This window comes from Callionymus lyra, chromosome 13 (genome assembly GCF_982586985.1).
Source record: "Callionymus lyra chromosome 13, fCalLyr1.hap1.1, whole genome shotgun sequence".
NCBI lineage: Eukaryota > Metazoa > Chordata > Actinopteri > Syngnathiformes > Callionymidae > Callionymus > Callionymus lyra.
The window spans coordinates 26,861,320-26,885,103 of NC_141830.1; the positions used below are offsets into that span (position 1 = coordinate 26,861,320).

At 39.1% G+C, this 23,784-nt stretch overlaps 1 protein-coding gene across 1 annotated transcript in view; it reads left to right on the forward strand.

The window, feature by feature from the left end:
- Positions 1-1,833: 1,833 nt before the first annotated feature.
- zhx2a (zinc fingers and homeoboxes 2a) overlaps positions 1,834-23,784 on the forward strand; it is a 31,054-nt gene continuing 9,103 nt past the window's right edge. Inside the window, exons 1-3 of the mRNA XM_087805598.1 lie at positions 1,834-2,093; positions 21,032-21,447; positions 22,460-23,122. Of these exons, the coding sequence (XP_087661724.1) occupies positions 21,355-21,447; positions 22,460-23,122 (756 nt within the window). The 5' untranslated portion in view covers positions 1,834-2,093; positions 21,032-21,354. The remainder of the gene's footprint in view (positions 2,094-21,031; positions 21,448-22,459; positions 23,123-23,784) is intronic.

Below are 23,784 nucleotides of genomic sequence, written 5' to 3' on the forward strand. Positions count from 1 at the left end.
GCAGATACTTCACTTCAAATGAAGATGTTTGTCGCAAGTAAATGACATCAGTGTTACAGAGGTAATCACTTATATAGTTCATATATTTTGTCTTTATAACTGCACGTCTTTTTATCTCATCCCTAATAGAATAGTGAAGAAATATTTAAGCTGTAAAATTCCACATGTTAAGAATTTATTTTAAGACATTTTCTCTGACTTACATTTTATTTTTTCATCTGTGTGAAAGTTTTTTCATTTTGTTACTAGAATAAGACATTTGATTATGAAGTCTGTCAATTTTGAGGTCATTTTGAACACAAAATATTGATTACATTTATTATTCCCACAGTGGGGATATACAGTATTAGTTGATTGAGCAGGACATACATTGCTTCCAGTTTCTTTCAGGATCAACTTTAAAATTCTGGTTCTTACTTTCAGAGCTATTCATGGTCAGGCTCCTCCTTACATCACTGATCTGATCCAGCCTTACACCCCAGCTCGGGCTCTGAGGTCTGTGGATCAAAATCTACTTATGGTTCCATGCACACGGCTCAGGACCAGAGGAGAGAAATCTTTTCAGGCTGTTGCTCCTAAGCTTTGGAACGATCTTCCTCTCTCTTTGCGCTTGATGGAGTCTACTGACTCCTTTAAGAAACATCTTAAGACGTTTCTATTTGTTCAGGCTTTTCCTTGAATTTCTCGAACTCCTGTGTTGTTCTCAGTATTATCTTGATCTTTAAAGTATGTGCTTTTTTGATTATTGTTTTGATTGTTTAAGCGCTTTGTGACCCTGGTCTCGAAAAGCGCTATATAAATAAATATTACTTACTTACTTACTTACTTACATTAGGACGCACAGAACACATTCAAAACAACATTAACAAAATGTATCCGTGTGGAACTGAAGGTGCTGTTGGTATGTTCTCACTTGGGTTTACTCCACTTTCCTCCCACAGTCTAAAAGCACATTATGTATAATATTTATAATAATGATAAAATATTATCAACTATAAAAAATATTTGAAAAAAAAGGAAAGATAATTATATCAATAACTATAAAAATACAGTTAGAAAACGATAACTATATCAACAACTATAAAAAGAAAATTAAATAAATAACAATAACTATAATAAAAAAAGCAAAAAACAATGGTAATTAAATCAACAACTATAAACTACTGCAATATGTACATATACACAGTGGTGAGAGAGTTATAAACACTAAATAATACTTTTTATTTTCTTTACTAAATAGCTTGAGTGCAGTTGGAAGAAGAGGAGCGGTAGAATCTCTCCTTCCTGCAGCGTGCATGAACAAGACATTAGCATTAAATAAGGATAAGAGATTAATACATTTAAAAATAAATACATGTGAATTGATAAATAAATAAAATAATAATATACATTATGTACAATACAAAAATATAAATGTGATTAGGATCTCTTGATAAAGACTTAAACAGGGGTTGAGAAAAGTTATTTAGTTACTGATCTGACTGTGTAAAAAACATAAGTTCTTGACATCGAGTGGACTCGATGACCCAGGCCTGACACAGTCCAGCCGCCGGGGGTCGCTGTTTACGCTATCTGTCATATACATCTCAGTCTTTTGAGGACACAAACACCGAGGATCAGCTGACCTCAGACTCACCTCCAGATGTGCGTGTGTGTGTGTGACTCCACATGTGTGTGTGTGTGTGTGTGTGTGTGAGCGTGTAACAGCAGTTTCAAGCGCGTCTCTCTCTGCGTCGCAGCGGCGACTCACATGGCGGCGGTGGGCGGGGCCTGCGCAGGAAACCCACGCCTCTCTCATGACTTCACGTTCAATCAGGTCGAAACGGGGACAAGTTGACGTCCGCGCGCGACGTCACGCATGTCGACGCCGCCAGTTTCGCCCGCCAGCCTCGCGCCTCCAACGCTCGGCACAAACTTTCCCGGATGTGCTCGGACGCCGGCTCGGCCATGCAAATGCGTCCCGTGACGTCGGCGGTCATGTGGCTTTTGGCGTAAGATCCTCCTTGTGATCGTCGGCTCTCCTCGCGTCGCCTGTTGTCTGTCCTGACCCGAGCGCGAGCGCGAGCTTCGCACCTGAGCACCGCGGCGAGCAGGTAAGATTCTTCCGCGGGCGCAACAACAGCCAAAAGTGTCTCAACAACTGTGTGTAGGTTAAGTTGTCCGCGTGAACTTTGGGCTGCGGTGCTGTTGACACCTGCGGGCTGACACCCCCACGCCACGCGCACACGTCACCCCTCCCCCCCCCCCCCCCCGTGTTGCACTTTGACCGCCATACGTCGTGCCGAAAGACGCGGAGGAGCGACGTCGTGTCTACTTTTCCCTCCGCCCCGTGTCGACATAACCAGCAAAACATGGCCGTCCTTTGCCGACATGTTGTTACGTCGCTGGCGAGAAGGGGAGGGGGGGAGGAGGAGGAGAAAGGGGGGGGGGATTCATAGATTCGGGGGTTGTTTTGTATCCCGCTCTCAACCCGCCCGGCTTCCATCCTCGCTCACGCTCAGGTTCTGAGAGCAACTTTTTGGATGTTGTGTTGTTTGTGTATTTGTGTGATGTAGGTGGAACGTTACCCCGGGTGACGCCCCCCCCCCCCCCACCCCACACACACACACACACCCCTTCTCTCTCCCACCACCGCACGAACACACACACACACACACACACACACACACACACACACACACACACACACACACACACACACACACACACACACAGCAGCAGGGCCGGGCACAGGCGTGGTTACAACCCATCATGGCCAGAACTTAAGTTCTGACCCGGTGATCCAAATTCCAACTTCTGTCTGAATAAATAGCAACACAGGTCCAGTCCAGGGATGTAAACATCATGGACGACAGCAGATGATACGTGATGTACTCTTCAAAACTACAATGATTCTGGAATAAACGGGATCCTGGAACTTGTGGGTCTTTATAAAAAACCCGCTGGGATTTCCACTTTCTTAAAATTAAATGGTTAGTTCACTCAACATTCAAACTTCACTCGCATGTCGACTAAGGGAGGAATCTGTTTTTTTTACAGTTATAGACAAATCTTCGTCCAAAATGACAAACAGGAACATTTTAAGACATTTTTATAAGTGCAGGCTTCTCCTTGATTCTCCGAGACTCCTGTGTTTGTCTCTCTGTTATTTTAAGTGTATATTTTATCGGGTATTGTTTTGATTGTTTAAGCGCTTTGTGACGCTGGTCTGGAAATGTGCTCTACACTTACTTACTTACTTACTTACGTGAAATGCCAAATACCTCCGTACTGCTACTTTTTACGTCCGTCCGGTTTTGAAGCACCGACGAGAGAAATCGTCCCGGAATAAAAATCGAATATTTCTATGTGACATATTTATGTGACCCTTACAGAGCCCTTATGTCGATGACCCCTGATCTAGAATGATACATATTTAACAATATTTAAGACAATGACTACACAAAAAGGGCAAAAACGTGTCTAATTTCTCTTGAATACCAAGATGGTCATTGCACTCAAGTTTACGAATAAAAATACGCCTGTGAAAAATAAGTAAAACTTATGATATAAAAAATGATATGGACTCTTTATGTTAATATCGGTGTGATAATATAATGCTGATGTGGCAAAAATAGGTTGCGCACCAACTAGGACTGCCAACGTTGGTTTTTATGCCACCGATGTTTTTTGGTGTGAAGTTTCAGTACCTTATACGTTATTGATACTTGATAATGTAGATTTTTTTGATCAGGAAAAGCTGATGAAAGTGACAGTCTTTTTTTGTACTGGAAATTATTTAGGGTTTTCTTTTTTAATAAAGAGTGGGAATTTACCAAAGCCGAATATTTTTAACGACAGATTTGTTTCTATTTGTTAGATTTAATAGGTATTTCAAAATAGTATAATTAAGGAAGTGTGTGTGTATAACCGATACCCAGCCCTTGAACCACAGATGTAAGGCATCAAAACTTATAGATTGTTAGTGTTACTGGGTGGTTTGTATTACCACAGATTAATCTAATTCAGACATATTATTCACGAGCATGTGGGTATACAATTTAAATTACAGTTATTTATAGATAATTTTACCATAATAAAAGAGAGACCTATAACACCTCGACCACAGGAAGGAATCATTGGTGTCCATATTTATTTGATGTCCTCATAATAGACATATTAAGTAAGTGTTATGGGGAATGTAAAACTGAAGGAACGTCTTCAATTAGGATGATTTGATGTTAAGCAATTTTTGCCCTTATTGATTATGGGTTTAAAATGATTGTGAAAGTTCCATATCCGGACAGTAAGGATGGAGACGGAGAGGGGAACTAATACCTTCTGGCAGCTTCAGCTACTTTCACGTCATATCTTTAAGGAAATACCCTTTTTATTCTAATGATTATACAAAAATGAAATTTTTTTTTTTTTTGCTCCACCAACCGATTCCTGAATAGATCTAAGTGAGTGCGATCAGAGCACATTAACCTGCCTGTCACAGTCCTACCTCGTATTCCTCTGGGTACCAACTTGAATTCACACAAATCTTTGCACTCTTGCTCTTCCCATGTGAACAGAAATTTGTGTTTGTTCTTCACATGTTTTCCACTTGTGAAGTGTCAATATCAGAGATTACGTTATGTAATGTAGAACGACTAGCATCTCGTTTCGTTGGCGATGGAATAATCAAAGACCGTGAGCCCCCCAGTTGATCAAAGGAAACCCTCATTCACGGAGACGCTCAGAAGTCTGTCACGGAGCGTCTTTATTTGAACGACGCCGTACAGTTAGTTTGCAATGACATGGAAAAGATTTTTTTTGTTTATTTATCATAATGAAACTAAATATTTTATTAATCTTGTTGGTGTGGTTGGGAAAATGCATCTTTGAATCTATTTTTATCTTATTTTGGGGAGTGTTTCCTGCTTGCAGGGATTATGGGGATGTACAGATGTCGCATCCTACCTTTGGTAAAACGCAAGGGATTATCCCATCACCACCAAAATTCCCATCGACACGCCAACTTATTTTTGTTATTCCATGCATGGTTTTTTAAAATGTCTCCGTCAATTCTCTGAAATGTAGACTTTCCCATCGTGTCACACACTCTCAATCTAGTGTGACCTCGCATGATATCGCAGCCAAAACGTCCAGCTGTGTGGTGTTGTGATCCACATGTTCCAGAGGCCTTTAGCTGTTTACTCTCGTCAGCTGGTGGAAAGTTAACGTGTCAGAGAAAGCCAGGAGCGGTTTTGAAACTGAATGATATTCAGCTTGAAAAAAAGACATTTAATTTAATCAATTAAGACCTTGTTATGAATTGATTTCGTAAGATTATTGACTATTTATTTCCCATTTTTTTAATTGAAGAATTTCACAGTAAGGTTGTTTTCATGTTGTTCCGGATCCTATTGTTAGGAGTAACACAAGGAAACTGAAATCATTTGAATCTTAGTCCCCTTTATACTCCAGAGGAAGCAGATCTTTTTATACAGATTTACATTATTTTATATCAGATTATAATATGTTACATTTCTAGGGATTATTTGTTATGTTAAGAAAAAGAGGGTTAGGGTTAGGTTTACATGAGATTTATAGGGCTGGTATCGATCAAAAGTTTTTGATACCGATACTGTTATCTTCATTTAGATACCTTCTGGTTCTGGAATGATGCCTTTTCCCACACCAAGATGTTTTCCATGTACACACACGAAAACTGCATCCAATATTTGTTATTTCAAGACCAAACTTGTCTCTGGGAACATGTGATTACAGACGTCCAGGATGAGTCAGAAAGCAACAAACTTGTTTAAGATACGGATTCATAGTGTCATTTGTAATCCTTTATCTTGAGGATCTTAATGACCGATTGGGCCAAATTAATTTCCCTCTTCTTTTTTTTTTTTACATTTCAGAAAGTACTTGACGATTACCTGCCAAGATTAACATCTTCATTCATTTAATGCATTTTACTTGCTAAGAATTTTTTTTTTTTTGCCGTACAAAGTAAGAATCTTGTTTGTCTTTCAGTAAAAAACATTTTCTTCCCTGTGATTTTTGTGGAACGGTCATCCGTTCTCTGCATCACATGTCCAGTCGTGGGCTTGTTTTTTCCCCCGGTAATGACTCGCAGCTTCGGAGGATTGCTGTTGGTGTCAACGCATCCCGTAGAGACACGCTGGTGACGTCACAAACCTCCAAACTCGGCTTTTGTACCAGCGTTCTGGAAACTGGTTTTGCCTGCAGTGTGTTCGCCCTCATCTTAGACAACTTGTTGGGTGACTAAGATAACCCAATGATGAGATCATCGGCTGAAGGTGACGTTCAAAGGGGGGAGGACAATGCACACGAATGAATATCAGCGAGGTTACAGTGGTCCTCTCGTTTATTGCGAGGTTCCGTTCTGAACCCCAACCCTCCCCCACAAATACAAATTCAACTATAACAGCGAAGTATTTACTATTTAATGTTTTTTTACTTGCAAACTCAAAATTGCAGTCAGAGCCATCTCTCTCAACAAACCATTAACAGGGATTTGAACAGATCCCACAATACTTTGCCGCCCAGTCAACCAATCACAACTGTTTCATACATTAATTTAACGCAACTATATTCTTTTTGAATGCTAGAACACACAGTCCTGCCCAAGTCAAACTAGTCAGTGCTCGCTGACTCATCTATCAATTTCTTTCAAATGAAACTTGTGTGTTTAGTGGGATTGTTTGACTGATTTTTGTTATCTCTTTTGGCTTCATAACTTTACATCATCCAAAAGTTTCCCATGTACCATCATTTCGATTTTCATTTTTTTGTAATTTCATTGTGTCATTTCATTCTTGCTTTACTATATAAACATACACTATATGAAGGATGTTTCAAGAATTCTATTTGTGCTTCTCACACTTTGCGTAAATCTGATTGAATTGCACCGTTGTTTCACACGTACCCCATACATCGTCTCTTTGAATCTCACCTGAAGTAGTGTTAGCTTATGCTTATTAAGAGGAGGGGAATGGAGGCGCTCGAGCTCAGTCGAGGTGTTGATGCACCAGAGATTAATTTGTACAGATAGATTAGACGATGCTCTTCGCAGTTATCGATCATTTGTAAGTCGATCCGAACACTTATTTTGTAGATGCTCATTTCTATTCGACAACATCAGCAGTTGAACCCATGAAGACGTAAAGAGATTCAGCTCTTGCATCTCATTTAGGTCACCGCGCCTAACCATGCATAGGAATTGGCTTCTCTCCCCCACTAATTCTCCAAAGTCTCAAGTTTGGAAAAGTGGAGGAGGGAAAGGGTAAACAGAGGACTCACTGACTGAGACTGCACTGCACCACGTCAGCTCCTGGCAAACCCCAGTGGTGCCCCTCCTGCCAGCGCCAGAGTAGTGACGGGGAAGCTGGTGACAATTCACATGCCACCATCACCGCAGGGAAGCTGGAGAATGACAGGTGGGAGCGCTATTAGACACGCAGGAACTCCGTTTCACTGACGCACACAAACATACCTACAGTTTGCCGTGAATTCCTGATAAGAAAATGATGAGACAGTGTCTGTCAGTTTACACCAGATACATCTGCGCTTCTGTTGTGTTGCATCTCAGATACAATATTGGAACTTAACCCCAGATTCGCTTTCGATGGCCAGCAGCTCGCAAAATATGCAATGCTGACAGACACATTCCCTTTGTACTGTACATTTCCATATTGACTAGAATTTTTCTAACGCGTCAAGAGTACATTTTGTTTGGGAAACTCTACAAGTTACTTCACTGTGATTCAAACAAACCACTATCTAGGCCACGGCTATTTAACTCAAGATAGTTCGCGGCCCATTTATCCGTAGAAAATGAATGTTTTAAAAAGCTGCCACTGATCTGCATTGCTTTACGGCAAAGGCCAAAGGCGTTGAATTTGAATAATGCAACATGGCCCCTCCTGGAGCAACGTGCAGTTGACACTAAGGCTGCACGATATCTCGAAAAAATATCGATACCGTGATATTGGCACGTGCGATATGAATATTGAAAATTTGTGCAATTTATAATTTTTTATTCTATAAATGAAGCATTTCTTAAATGTGCACTTCAATCACCAATCACTGTCACATTCTGTAAAGTTGTCAATTTGTACTTCTACACTTCACGTGCACGCAGTTACATTTTTAGGTGAAAGAAAAAAATATTGCATTAATAGAGACACGCACACATTTACAATATCCTGCAGCCTGTATGTGTATCTATTTTCACCCTCACATTCAACAGTAAATGATAGTAGAAGGGTTGAGCGGCCCACAGGCTGGACAAAATCATGACCTCAAGAAGTTAAATATCTCAGCTCGACTTCATAGTTGTTGGGTTTTTTGGCCTAATTAAACAATCTGCACACTTTAAGATAGTCAATGGAATTCTTTAATTATAGATGTTGGACTAAGGGCAAAAAAATAATTATTACTCGGGGTCTACCACACAACATGTCTTCTTTACGTTTCTTTGTGCACTTAAACACACCTTTTTATTTTGTCCATGTGATGATACAAAATGAGCAACTTGTGATCATATATGGCTATCTTAACATCCACATTTTTCTGGTCACAAGGCATCTGATGGTGATCTCAATATAATGTTATTTGCTCTTTCTCCCTCCTCATTAAAAATAAACATAATGTATATATAAAATGTGTCCTTCTTTTGACCAGATGAGTAACTGATTACATAAAATGGTACTATACAATAAACTTAGAGAAATCAGTGGCAGGCCTTGGTTGTTTTTAGTTGTTTTTTTTGATAATGATAAACATTTAAAAAAAACACCCAGTGAAACGAAGTCAGGCAACTTTAACGTTTTGGGAGTTGAACCCAGGACCAGGACGCATCATGTTCATGGTTGTTGTTTAGTTGGTTCCCTGCTCTTCTCTCTTGTGGTTCGCAGCAATATAACCCGCATCCTACTCCACTTTCCAGTTTTCTAGACCAACCACACCCAAAATTACACACTTCTCATTGAGTCTGCGAACTGTTTGAAAAAAAAAAAAAAAAAAATAGCCCCTTTTTCAGTACAAGACTAAATATACCGTTGACCGTGTGGCCCGACACCTCTGCTCCACAGACCATCTGCTTTTCATTCCCACTCGCACCCTGTGGATCAAATGAAGTCAGAGGGACGCGTTGGCCTTCGTCGTAGTGTGTTTGTGTGACAGGGTTGTTCCGTGACCCAGTGTCGAGAAAATATCTGCGCCTGGTGTTCACGGATTTTCTATTTTTGCTGCACTTATAAGAAAAAAATTTGTTTGAATGAAAAAACAATCTCAAGTGTTGCGTAAAACACAGCGTTCTTAGACCCCGGTGTGTCTTTCTTGCTGCCATGACACTGATTGAGCACTGCTGGGTTTTGTTCTGCTGTGTACAAGCTTGCTCAATTATACTCTCACTGTTGTAACCATAGTAATGTAGCCATCAGCTCAAGAGTGGGTGACACTTGGATATTTTTACAGCTTGCCCTCTGTAAGTGTGTGCGAAGGTTTAAATCAGGTCTTTCTACATTGCCGGCGAGCAGGAGAACGGTTTGCAATTGAAGGATCCATGATTGAACACAGTGCATGGTGTATATAGGCCACTGTGCCTCCTACAGTGTTCAGAGACTGAATAAGGTCAAAGCAGTTGCGGATGTTCCAGTAGTCGGAGGAGTTTCAGGAAGAATAAGGCCATGATGTGAAAAAAAATCACACTGAAGCTGCTAAGGGTTAAAACACGGTCAAAAAGGTTAGAGAATTTGCGACTTTAAAAAGGCTGTTACTTGATTAATATTTGACCCACACAGCTCAAATTTAGTTAAAAACCTTCCTTTGTAAGGCCCTAAGTAAAAAATCATCTTAGTCCAGACAAGGATCAGTTCATGGCGGTCATTTTGAGATGGTCTCTGTAGGACTGTGCGAGAACTAAGCATACTCAAGTGAACTTTAGTGATGTAGATAAATCCTTTTTTAAATGTACACTTTTCCCTACTTATTTAGACTATTTCTTCGTCTTGAAACTAACAGTCCATCAAAGAAAATGTAGATGTAATTGTGGTCGTTTGTGCCCAATGGTATAGAATTTTATTTATGTATATAAAAGTAAGGTTATATTTGGAATTTGCTTTCCTCGTGTCATCTTTATTCTTTAATGATGTAACTCTTGCTAGAGTCATAGACGGGTTTGTGGTTATTCAATCGTTACCAATTATTAAAGTTGTTGTATAATTGTAGACATTTTAAACGGGGTTTAACCTTTGCTTTGTGATTTTATTTGATTAAATTTAATGCATATTTTGTCAATTATTGCCCTACATTTTATATTTAAATCTACAGCTTTTTCTTGCATTTGAAGTGTCGTTGCACACGCACAGTAGAACAGTTGGTCCTAAAAGAAATCTCAAACTTGCCTTGACAACTTCTTCTGTACTACAGAGAGTGAGGAATCTACAAATGATTCGTGGATCCAGATGTTTGTCTGGAATTCAAAAAACCAACTAATCTGATTTTATTTTTTTTAAGCTTTTCTATGTTCTGTATTTTTATTCATATCTATTCTTACATCAAATAAGTCGATTCTTCTAAAAGGACAAATTACCCTGATTTTATTCTGTGGTTTTCCTGTTCGCTTCTTCTCGTGGTGTATTCAAAGGAGCTGAGAAGTGGAACTCTTCAAATCTTTTGCTTTGCTTCTCATTTTGAGGTCAATCATTTTGATTATTTAACAGCATCTCTTGATAAAAGAGCTTTTATTCTTTTCTAATTTTGGCCAGTTAAGGAACAATGTATTTTTCTCACCAAACTTAGAAGCGGATCTGTATCAATGCAGTAAATAATTAAAATGAATCTGGAGCTCCCTTGATTTAATGGGGCTAAACCAACAACTTGGATTTGTTCGTTTTTTTTTTTTTGATTTGTTTGGACTATGACTGTGAGATTGCGATGAAAGGTGTAAGATCCAACTGGTGGAGCAAATGTATCCGTTTACTCAACTAATTTGGACATGAATATATTAGAAAGTGTCAGTGAATACCTGTCATAAGATAATAGAGGTGTAAGTGGACTAACAATGTTGATTCTTTAAAAAAGAATATTCAGAATGTAGTTTGAAACATGAAATAATAGTTTAAAATCAAAATTCAAATTGCAATTATTTTTCTACTCACCCTCATGTTGCCTCATGTTGCGATTATTTTCATAGTAATCCGTTCTTTTTAGAGTTAAAGACAAAAATGTTCATTTTAATGTAGCGACTGGAGCTCAGTTGTTTTTTGTTTTTATATTCGTCCAAAAAGACACTTAAAAACATCCAAATGCCTTTTAGATGTAATGTTCTTCTTGTATTGAAGCCTTGACTTGACAAATTGTTCAGAAAATGATATAAAGCGTGCAGAAGCTACAAGACATGCTACATAGGTAAAGGAAACACTCATAAAAAATTGTGTGTATTTGGATGTTTTTAGTGCGTCTTTTTGGACGAGCTGGACGAAGAAAATGAGTGCCATTAGCGACGTTATATGAACATACATTTCTGCCTGTAATTTTTAAAAGACACAGATCACCCTGAAAATAACCCCAACCCTTAGTTGACATGAGGGTGAGTAGAAAATGAGTGAAATTGAATTTTCAGTTAACTATCCCTGCTATAAGAAGAGAAAAAAAAGGTATCGTTGTCTTTAGTTGGTACTGTGGTGAGTTATTCATTGTCCGACAACAATAGCAAGTTAACTCATAGTTGTTGTTTTTGTAGTGCAATATTGAACCTGATAGAAATGTAGGCTGTGCATCTCTGGTTCTATGTGTTTAGGTGATTATTGTTTTGTATCATTTTACAAATGTGAGGATTCTTGACCCTTGCACTACAGATGAAGCTTGAGAGACGTACATTTGATATGTATGTGACGCCGGTGGTTGCGTTGCATCGTCTATCCACGGTTTAGTTCGAACAAGCCAAACTGCTGCTTTTGTTGCTATGCAGAACAAGCCAGGCACTTGAGCGCGGTGCAGCACTTTGCTCCAGAGGAGCCACGTGATGAGATTTAAATTAATTCTGCAACGGTCCGAAATTCTGCCTCGCTCTTCCCTGCTGGGACACGGTGTATAAATGGTACTGGGGCTTCTCTTCCCTTGCACGGATCTTACACAAACACACACATGCACACGCACATTGGCCTCTGCCACGGTTGTCTCTCCCAGTCAAGAAGGGAAGCACAGCCAGTGCAGCACATACAGTCTTGTTTGGAATTGTGGGATGCAGAATAAAAATCATAATAATGTAACAACAAACTCTTGTACAGTAGTTTTTTCTTTAACAGGCAGGTTTGCGCTTCATGCACAGCCTCAAGTGCCAGAGCAGCAGTCCATATCTTTTTTGTTTTCCACACTGGTGCAACTCTAGGCTTCACTCCAACATCCCTGAGCTCCTCATACAGATCATCACAGGCTTATTTTTCATTATTTCACATCATCTATGGTTCATTATTATTAGTGCACGGATCGGGATTCCCCGCGAATCTCAAACCAGCGTTCAACTGCCTCTCCTGGATCGTAGAAACTGTGCCTCTCCTAAACTTATGACCCCCAGTGGTGCTGTTGCTATGGCAACACACGAACAAAGTTGTCTTTATACAATCCTCGGCGTGAACACGCAGGTTGTTGTTGCTTTAAATTTTGTGATTTTTAGTTTCCATCAATAGAAAAGTTGAGAGTATGAAGATGCCGTATTAGGTTTGCCAATTGAGATATTCATACGTGCTAAAATATTTATTCTGAGAAAAAAAAAGTCCAATTCCATCCTCTTTTTAATTCCCTTTATAATAGTTTTTACAGACCCGCCTTTAGGTGATGTCATCCTTTTCTCTTTTGTCAATTCTTTAATGGGTTTTTACTCTATTTTGAAACATTTTTTGACATACTAATCTAACATTCCATCTTATTAACTCAAATTCATCTTGTACAATGTTGTTGTTACTAGTGTGGATTTTCAATCTCCTGTTTTATTTTAAAATTAATGTTTTTTCTATTTCGGTTTTTATGTAACTAGATGTCTGAAAGGTGCTATATATAAATATAATTAATATTATTATCTGTATCAACAATCACCACAGGTTTTGCACTACTGGATATTGGTGCTTAGAAATGTATGTATTAATACTAATGTTAAGTTATTGTGACATCTCCAATGTTTGTACAGGTGTGTATGTATGTATGTATGTATGTATGTATGTATGTATATATTTATATATATATATAAATGTTATTATTTTACTGATGTATACAATCCTTCCATAATAATTGAATATGCCTGAATGACTCGTATTTGATATTTTATGTAGTGGTGTAAGAATATATTGATACACTTCAATGTCTCTTTTTTTCCTCGACAATTTATTGATATTTAACAGAAGTCTACATACTGTATTTTTTTTAAACTAACAAGAAATACTAGCAAAGGAGTATTTGCGTCTCTTCTCAAATACAAATTAATTCAGTAAGCTAATGTTAACATGTAACCATTCTGTGTTTGCATTGACATACAATTTAATTCTTAAAAAAGAAAGCTAATAATATACGTTGTTCCTATAGTATCGCAATATATTGTATTGTTGCCCCTGATATGCATTGTATCTCTGGATTATTGCCAATACACACCTCGTGTGTGTGTGTGTGTGTGTTTGTGTTTTACCCAATTTACACTTCATGCTTCTTGTAAGAATCATTTCAGTCCGTCCTAATATTTCCATCGGGCGCCTCGTACGTGAAGACGTCACACGCTGCAAACACAAACGTATTTTTAAAACTTTTTTAGGAGTGAACTAAACTTTAACTGGACTATTGAATGTCACTTTGTACAAAGTATTGATTTGATCATTTCCTGGTCTGACGACACTTGGGACTTTTTTATTTTTTATGTATTATTTTTTATTGTTTATGAAAAATTGCTGGCTATTGGTAAAAAACAATTTCCCAAAGGAGACCTCCTGAGGGATCAATAAAGTTTTACCTTACCTTACCTTACCTTACTTTCAACCAAACAGGCGGCTGATTTCCTGAAACTTATTTTTCGAAAAATAAATCACCTAGTAGACGTAGTAGTAAATCACTATCAGGGATTAGCAAATAAATGGCTGTTCTAATTTTAGACGTACAAATGTTAAAATTTATTTGGTGTCGTGCCATCTAACCCCGAAATTCCTTTTGGGGGTAAAACTCGTCTTTTTGTTTTTATAAATATGTTATTCTTGGTCGTTCAGTCGAAGTGGCGTCATCACACAGGAAGTGCCCCGACCGACGATGGTACTTGCCCCGTCGCATCACTGTTCAGACCTCATGCTTCAGCAGTGAGGGTGCAGAGATTTCCTTCATCATTCATACGATCGCTTCGGTGTAACGTGTACGGGTCACCCCTGCCACATGAGACCACGTTATTCGCCATTGTTCTTCGAGGAAACTCCTTTTAAAGCCAAGGCTCCACCAGTACAATGCGCCAGTCAGACAGACATCCAGACAATAGCCAAGTGCAGACAGACGGGCAGGCAAGAGGCTGCCAGGCCGACTATTCATACAAGTTTAATGAGCATCCAGACAGTAGGGAGTTACGGCTCCGGTGCGGCGATCCCTCAGCACACAGGCGGAGTAGACGGGGTTAGATACACTCACAAACAGGTGGGAGGCTTCTTTCACTGCGTACACTCTACAATTAGCAAATATTTCCTTTCGCTGGTTAATGAACTAACCAATTCCAGATCATGTCTCAGTTTCCTTCTCAAAAGTGAGAATCCTAGTGAACAAACCTCTGGACTTCCTTCACTTCATGTTTTAAGACATCATGAGATCGTAATGACAAGGACCGACTGTCAACTGGGAGGTTCTGTTCTGTGGTACTGCTCAGTGCTGTAGCCGGGGCTTCTGAGGAACAGCCCCTCCCTCGTCCACGGAACACGGCAGATTAGAGCGGAGGCTGCTGACGGTGGATCCTCAATGTTCGTGTTGTTTTCTCTTTGTTTGAGGCAGAGATGGAGACTTCAACACACCTTAGTCCTACACAAGGAGACATAAGGAGAGGAAACTCTTGCGTCCAGATCTAGAACAGAAGTTTGTCATCGCAACACAGGCAAGAATGTGACGATACAATATATAATTTGATACTTTAAGAACAAGCATATATATTTGTATTACTATCCAAGGACTTTACTTTCAGTGTTGCATGAACATAATTAAACATAAACGACAACAATTTATCATAAATCGGCAGTACCAGTGATGCAACACACAATGTTTAAATCACGCAAACTGAAGTAATCCATGCTATCAGTGGTGTTATTATAAGTGTTGGACACACTTTAACCTCGCAATACTGTATCGATATTTAACATTACTCTGTCGTTGTTATTTGTTGTTGTTCTTTACAGTTTCCATGCAAATATTCACGTTGTTTGTTCCTTTTGTTTGCAATTAAACTTCCGACTGCTAAATTGTAGCAGTCATTACGTCCTTTACACTGAGGACGAGAGGATACAGTGACTCCAGCAGCTTTTAAAGCTGATGTTTGGACATATTTTGGTTGATGAAAATGAAAGCAGTTACGACTTCGTCAAGAGTCATGTGGGCTGTAAATTCTGCAACACCAGAGTCAAGTACTGGACAATACTACACATATATACTTGTTTCTACACTATCAAAACACCAGAGTCGAGTACACTCTATATCACAATATATCATATCCTTGTATCAGGATATGTATCGGCAGATTCCTGACATTTGACGTCTGCCAAATTCCTTTGAAAACTTCCCAAACTTCTCTTCTAGTTCTGGACTTGAAAAGAATCTCCTCCCCCTATGGATCTATCTTTGTAGTCAGTGCCAGTGGGAATCGGGTTTTGCCGTCCGCCTCTTCTGTATGTCCAAAAAAAGTGTTGCGGCTGCGTCAGCAGTGAGGCAGCAGAAGTTCAGCCGGTTATATAAAGTAGCACTTCAGATGCAGCTGACAGATGCATCTTCAGTTTCATCTCTCCGGATACTGCTGGTTTTTTTTGAAAGACAGACAGAAACTGGCGTTTTCCAGTCTGCAGCACCACGACACCACACTTCACTGCAGTCCTTGCACAGTCTGCGTGAATCGGATCAGTCCACACCTCCCCTCGCTGGTGCTCACGATTATTCTGAGAAGTAGAGGTTTTTTTCTTCTCGTGACTGTTCCGTGACCTTCTCTGCCAACAGCGAGAGAAGCTGAGAAAAACCCACCAAGTGATGCTTTGCAGAAAGAGGGTTTTTCAAGCCTGCGTGACACCCTGTCAGCTTTACTGCCAGATTTGTATTTTGTACCTCTTCACCTCAGATCACACTCTCCTTTAGTAGTGTCACTCCTGTGTTTACTGTACATTTACAGTCTCTCCGTCGGTGACACAGATGTAGCACCTACTCTGCTACAGCTCCACTGTTGCTATAGCGACACCATGATAATGAGTCTGCATTTTAATGACGCCGCTGTGGGTCGTTTGAGGAGTTGAGATATCTTGGGACAATGAGAAGACGGAGGAACGACGGCTTTGATGTTACTGGAGGGGATGTTTTTGACGCGACCTTTGAACTGTCATTCCAGAACAGATGAAAGCTCGACGTACAATCACAAGAATTGTGTTTTTAATTCGGTTGAAAAACTGTATTTCTAAACATCTTGGATTGAGATGACCTTGAATGTTTAGCTTCGTTGTCCACCAGTAGAACAGCAGCGGTGGGCAATGGACTCGTCGGGTTGTAACTGAGTATGAAGCTTCAGCACCGGGCCTCTGGAATACCAATCAACTATCCCAGACTGATAAGCCTCCCTCACTCCCCGATCCTGTCCCTTCATAAAACCCGGACAAAGTTCTCTCTCCACGCGGCGTCTTATCTTTCGACAGCGGCAGAGTCGGAGGAAGTATGTCAAGGTGGCGTTGTGCTAATTGGCTAATGGAAAAAGGCTGTCGGAGCAATTCCTGGTTCAGGATGTTGTTCAAAAACAAAAAGACTCATTAACTGATTGCTACTACGAGCGACTACCTTCGTGCTTTGAAGCCCCTGATCTAATGATACCCCCCCAACCACCTCCCCCTGTCACAAAATATAAAATGCTGATCATATTGCTTCAGGAATGTTTTCAGCGTGATACTAGTCTTTATTTCTCAGAGGAGTGACGAAATTATTCGATTATTCTCTTTGAATTTGGCCGGAAAGAAAGTCTGACAAATGAGGTTTGATGACGGTGTGTTACAGATAAGACTGTAATGTTTCAAAGTTAGTGATGTGATCTTGATGGGGCCTCGTGATACAGCATCAGTTTGATAATGTGTCATGATACAGTGTCTGATACAGTGTCTTTTTTTTTAAAGACTGCTGGATGTCACCCTCAGGTTTGAAAACAAAGGGAGGTTTTATTGAGCGAGATCCGAGCCAAAATATTATAATGCAGAGTGACATCTAGTGCTCTTTCAAAATCAAGACACTGTATCATGATTAAAATGTTTGTTGTTGTACTTCCATAGACGAGTACATCAGTGTCATCGTAATATTGAATGGTTGAATTAAACCTTTCAAATGTTAAAAAATGGGTAATTATTATTTTACAATTTAAAGGGTATTTTTAAGCGTATCTATTTAAAGATTGAATTAGTTTTTATCGAAATAATTTAGTTCAATAATTTGTATATTGTTATTTTTATTTGACTGCATACGAGTGATATTTTATGAGCAAAGTAGATTATCTGCTGTGGATAAGATAATATATTCCTTGAGTTCAAAGGAGGAGAATGTTTATGTATTATGTAGTGCAATGTACTGTAATATATATGAAAAAATGATAATGAACTAGTACTTATAAGTACCTGTCGTTGCCCGAGATTTTCATATGTTACAAAACCGCAAAAAGTATTTTAAATTGAAAATGCAAACCTTTTTTTTTAATTTTAATCTTGGCACTTTTAAATTGAGTTAAACAATATTCAGTTGATGATTCGGATAAAATGATGTGGAATCTGCTAAGGGCTAGAAGAAGGACAAACGTTGGTGGACTTTTGACTTTTGAAAAGCTCTAACTTGATTCATATTTGAACAATTTAGTTTAAACCTTCCTTGGATTGAGACGAAGAAAATGAGTATTCCCTCTATTGTACTCATAATAAGGGGTAGTTGGCGAACAACGGTTTATAATAACCTGACCGTAGTGGGCAGGAAGGAGAAAATGGAAAGAACTGTATAAAATGTAAAATGTATAAATAGTATTTTATCCATTTTATGTGACATTGTGATTACACTCCGCAGCCAAATGAGTTTCAACGAATGATTCCAGTCATACTTTTACAACTAAAGCAGTGACCCAGCTTGTGACCGACGCCGAATTCCTTTAGTCCAATGACACATTTAACGCTGCCGGAGCTTTGAAGCTGCTTGTTGTTGTTGCTGCAGAGCAGGAAAGGATTGTGTTTCTGACAAAATCCAGGAGAGTCAGGTGAGCGACGGGGTTCTGCTCCGACCCAAGATGATGGTGATTAGCTTCTCGCTAGAGCCCGCTTCACATGTCAAAGATGTTGTTTTTTTATCTCTGCTCTTTGAATACTTGACTGGAGAATTTAACTGCTAAACCTTGAAACTTGTAATGAAACCATTCATGTTAGAGAGCCATTTAACCTTTTTTTATGCAAGATCAGTGATGGTGAAGTTTGAAGACCTATAAAAACATGATTCACAAGTGCCATCATCTCTTCTTTTTAATCTGGACTTGGATCACCAAATGTCCCTTTCATTCTTTATTTTCCAACCAGAAATGAAATCAATTCAAAGTGTCAACATTAACACGCTGTTATAATATGATCCTCCTGTTGAGATGTTAGAAAAGTACAAGTCACAAGGTCATTTTCAACGTCAGAAGGCTGAAGATTGAATGTATTCTCAGCTGATTGATGAGAGTTGACACGACATTAGGGGGCAGGGGGTGAGAATGATGAGGGATGACAAACTGCAAAGGTCTCTCAGTTGGACGCAAACATTGCTGGGAATGTTTGTTCTGGCCGACACCAGCCAGTTGCCCTTTTTTAACCCTAAAAAAGTAAGTAAGTAAGTAATATTTATTTATATAGTGCTTTTCGAGACCAGGGTCACAAAGCGCTTTAACAATCAAAACAATACTCAAAACAGTACATACTTCAAAGATCAAGACAACACCGAGAACAACACAGGAGTTCGAGAAATTCAAGGAAAAGCCTGAACAAATAGAAACGTCTTAAGATGTTTCTTAAAGGAGTCAGTAGACTCCATCAAGCGCAAAAGTCAAATAAGTCACTTTCATGAAATTAAATCTTTTGTTATAAAGTTCATACAAGGCAAACTACTTTTTTCTTCTCTGGGATGCTTTTTAAAATAAGATGGTTGTACAGTAAAATCATAACAATTCAGATTATAGTTAGTTATTATTTGAAACACTGTGAGAATCAACACGGAGCTTCTTTATTAAAGGGACTTTTGTTAACAGCCGGTTGTTTGTTAGACACACATGTATGTGTTGCATTCATCCAGTCTGTCCTCCTCACTTGTGGTTTGCCAAGCACTTTCATCATTTCTCTTTCTTTTTTACACTCGCTGTGTTTCGTGTTATGTATGTGATTGTTGTAATTCAAATGTGCTCTTTACACAGTATCTCCTGGAGATCAAGTGTTACAGTCATTTACACACTAAACAATATAAATGATTAACATACACAAATAATAAATCATTTCAAGAATGAAATGTTTGTTTTAGTGATAAAGAAAATGGTCCTTTAAAGTTGTGTAGTTGATGTCAGATATTGAATTGATTTTTGTGTGAATCATTTAGTGTATCCTTTTTGATAGAATCTTCAAGTTGTGTGTGTCATCATTAAATGTTGCATATGAATACGACTACTTTTTCCATTAAACTTGATGTTCCTGGCAGTTATAAATATTCGAGCACTTTTTCCGTGGGTTTTTTTGAGAACTAATTTTAGAAAATTGATGACAACGCACACCACTGCCAAGTGCCTCATTTAACATGACTTTATAAAACAAACGTAAAAATAAGATGAATGAAACAGAACTTTATTGTTTCACCTTAAAATAAATTGGGTTTAAACTCACAACATTAAGGTCCAACACACACAAGGTTATAACTTGCAGCTGTTAGCTTTGTCGTTACATGTTCTTTTGTCATTGAGGACCAGAGGTGCATAGAAACCTTCAAAAGATCAATGATCCAAATAGAACCACAAAACGTCAACATATTTTTTTCATAGATCCAGAAATGTGTTTTTGCTAATAAACAAAATATAACCCAGCTATCAAACTGCATCTGTGAAGTAGTGACTATTTAACATTCATTTAAGAACATGTATTTGAATTTACGACATTGCATACAAGGCTTCATCCATCTCAACAACCCACATAGTAACAGTGACCCGAACAGCTCCCATAATGCTTTTCCGCCCAGCCAACCAATCACAGCTGTTTGACATGGGAACATAGATGTAGAATTTAAAAAACGGTATTATAGCGATCAATCAGGGCATCATGGGAGTTCACAGTTTTTTTGGCACTATAAGTCAGGTGGATGTGGTAATTAGTGTCTTCTATTGAGTTCTCTGGTTTAGTTTATTTGCTGTTCAATTAAATCACATGCTTGTAACAAAGTTAAGACGAGTAGCGTTGATGGATCTGAGTGTAGTTTTTTTATACAATATATTTATATTTATAGTACTGTGTGTGCAAAGAAAACTGAGACCAGGAAATGGATAAAATCTGTATATTAAAAATGAACGATACACACATTTTTAAATTATCATAAAATATCAAGCAAACAATAGCCAGTCACAACCAAAAGTGACAGAACTTTTTTTTTTTTTTAATGTAAATTTCAAGGAACCCTCTGATGTGTGCTGAGGGATGTTGTAGTGAAGACTTCTTGACAGCTGCTGAAAACAAGGATGAAGCGGTTGATCAACCAAGCCTCGCTCTTTAAATAAATGCAACTTTCTCTCTTTGCTTTCCAGGAAGCGTCCAGTGAGGAATGTCCAGGAGGTGTGTCTGCACTGGAGCTGACGCTGTCAGCGGGTCCAGCCAGCACGGATACCGTCCCACCTCGAGCACACCTTCACCTTCCGCTGCCCAGATCTCCAACTCCAGGGATTGAGACGTCGCGTCTCATCTCTGACGTTCTACATCCACATATCAGTCACAGATTTAACTCTTGGCCACCTGTCAAACCTGTCTTCACTAGCGTGTCCGTCGACCTCCATCCTTTCACCCCTGGCTAAGTACAGACGGCAAGTCCGGGCATCTGTCCTCCAGGACAAACCCAGTCCTCGCAGTCATCATGTCCAGTCGTCGCAAGGCTTCCACTCCTTGTATGATACGACAAGAGAAGACCCTGGTGGAGCTGGATGATGAAGCCGATGAGACCTTAGAGGTACGTTTGACTGATCATTGTACCTTTGATCATGTCATGAGTCACGATTTAATACTGTATCATGATACAGTATCTTCATTTCGAAAGACCACTAGATGTTACTTCCAGTTTGAAAATAATGCCAGGTTTTATTGAGTTAGGAGATCAGAGACAAACATTATAATACAAAGTGTGACCTTTCAAAATTAAGACACTGCATCATGATACAGCATCAAACCACTTTTCGTATCATAAGTCCTCATCAACACATTACTACTCACTTGTATAACGCCGCGAGGCTCTGTAGTATTAGTTGGTGAGGCTCCGAGTATTACTCCACGAGGCTCTGTAGTATTACTCCGTGAGGCTCTGTAGTATTACCCCATGAGGCTCTGTAGTATTACTCCACGAGGCTCTGTAGTATTACTCCGTGAGGCTCTGTAGTATTACTCCACAGGGCTCCTTAGTATTAATCTGGGATGCTCAGCAGTATTACTCTGGGAGGCTCGGTAGTATTTTTACTGGGAGGCTTTTTAGTATTACTACTGGGTGGATTAAAACTTCAAAGCTGCGCTACAAATGCGCATTACAGTCTGAAAAATATGGTAGCAGCGTCTTGCCGTAAACATGCATGTAACACTGAGTGTATTTCAGTAATATCAGCATTTGTTTTTCTAATTCAATCATTTGACATGTTGTTGTCCCTCATGAGTTAAAAGTAAAACTATAGAATGTGTCAACATAGCAGTTCATTGATAATTTAATTTCTTTTCTTCCTTTTAATCATTTTTAATCATTTTTACCTCACATTAAAGGAAAGAAAAGTGGTTTGAAAGCTCTTCTTCTTCTTCTTCGCACCTGACAGTTTATAATGTAGCCCCTATAGTATTTCTCTCTTGCTCTTGTATGATATTCATTTATTTGAATACTTTGTATGTAACTTTGACAAGTATCACTTTATATCAATCAGTCATTTTCTCCTTGAAGACTCTCAGTTCTTGTCTTTTCAAATTTGACTTTGTTTTGTGTCCAGATCATCAGAGAGAACCATGTGGAGGACTTTGCTATGGAAACGGACCACTCTAGAGAGGCGGAGTCTTCTATGGAACTGGAGCAGAAAGAGAAGACCTCGGAGCCTCTGGTGTCATCAGACAGGTCCACACCTGAAGCATCAGATCCATCCAAGCCTCCGCTCCGGCAGCAGGGGGGGTACGAGTGCAAATACTGCACCTTCTCCACGCAGAACCTCAACACCTTCAAAGAGCACGTGGACACCAACCACCCCAACGTCATCCTCAACCCGCTGTACCTGTGCGCCGTCTGTAACTTCAACACCAAGAAGTTTGACTCATTGACGGAGCACAATGAGAAGTGTCACCCGGGCGAGAGCAACTTCAAGTTCAAGCGTGTCAAGATGAACAACCAGACCGTGTTGGAGCAGACCATCGAGGGCGGCGGCTCCAGGGTCGACGAGCCGGCGTTCAGCAAACCCTCAGCGGTCAAGGCGGGGAAGACCAAAGTGACGGTGGACTCCAAACGGACCGAGTTGAATTGTTTGACCTCTGACCTGACGAAGAAGCCGATCACGGCGGTCAACGTGAACGGGACGGTGATCTTCCCCGAGTCTGCTCTCCTCAACGCTGACAGCCTTTCTCACATCATGCCTTCCCTGCAGCGACCTCTCAACTTCACACAGGTGAGTGTTGTCAAATACATGATGAATGTTTTGCTGTAGGATTATTATTTTTTCACAATACTGAATCTATATTCAACATCACTGGATCTATTTTTATTTATATTTTTATTTTTATTTGCTTCCAAATCATATTTATTTGTATCCTTATTTTGTATGAATTGTGTATAAAATAAAGTTCATTTTTTATTTATAATTAAAATGACAGCATGTTCATTTTTGTGTTGCAATTCAACTCCTGCCACTAGATGGCAGTCATTACGTCCTCCACAGTTGAAGGAACAATTCAATAAGATCCCGGCGTTGACTGAGGACGAAAAGATACTTTTAAAGCTGATATTTGGACATATTTTGGTTTGAAAACAAATGAAAGCAGTAACGACTTCGTCAACAGTCATGTGGTCTGTAAATTCTACAACACCAGAGTCAAGTACTTGACAATACAACACAATACTTATTGTTAAGTATTCCTCTGTTTATCTAGAATCATTTTCATAATATAAAATATTTAGTGATAAAGTTTAATGTTAGGAATAAAGATGTTGAACCATGTCATTGAGGAACATTTTACAAAGTCAAAGTCAAGTCAAAAAAAGAAAGAAAGAAAAAGTTATTGATACTAAAATTTGCAAAAGGGTTTGATACTCATTTGCAAAAGTATGAAT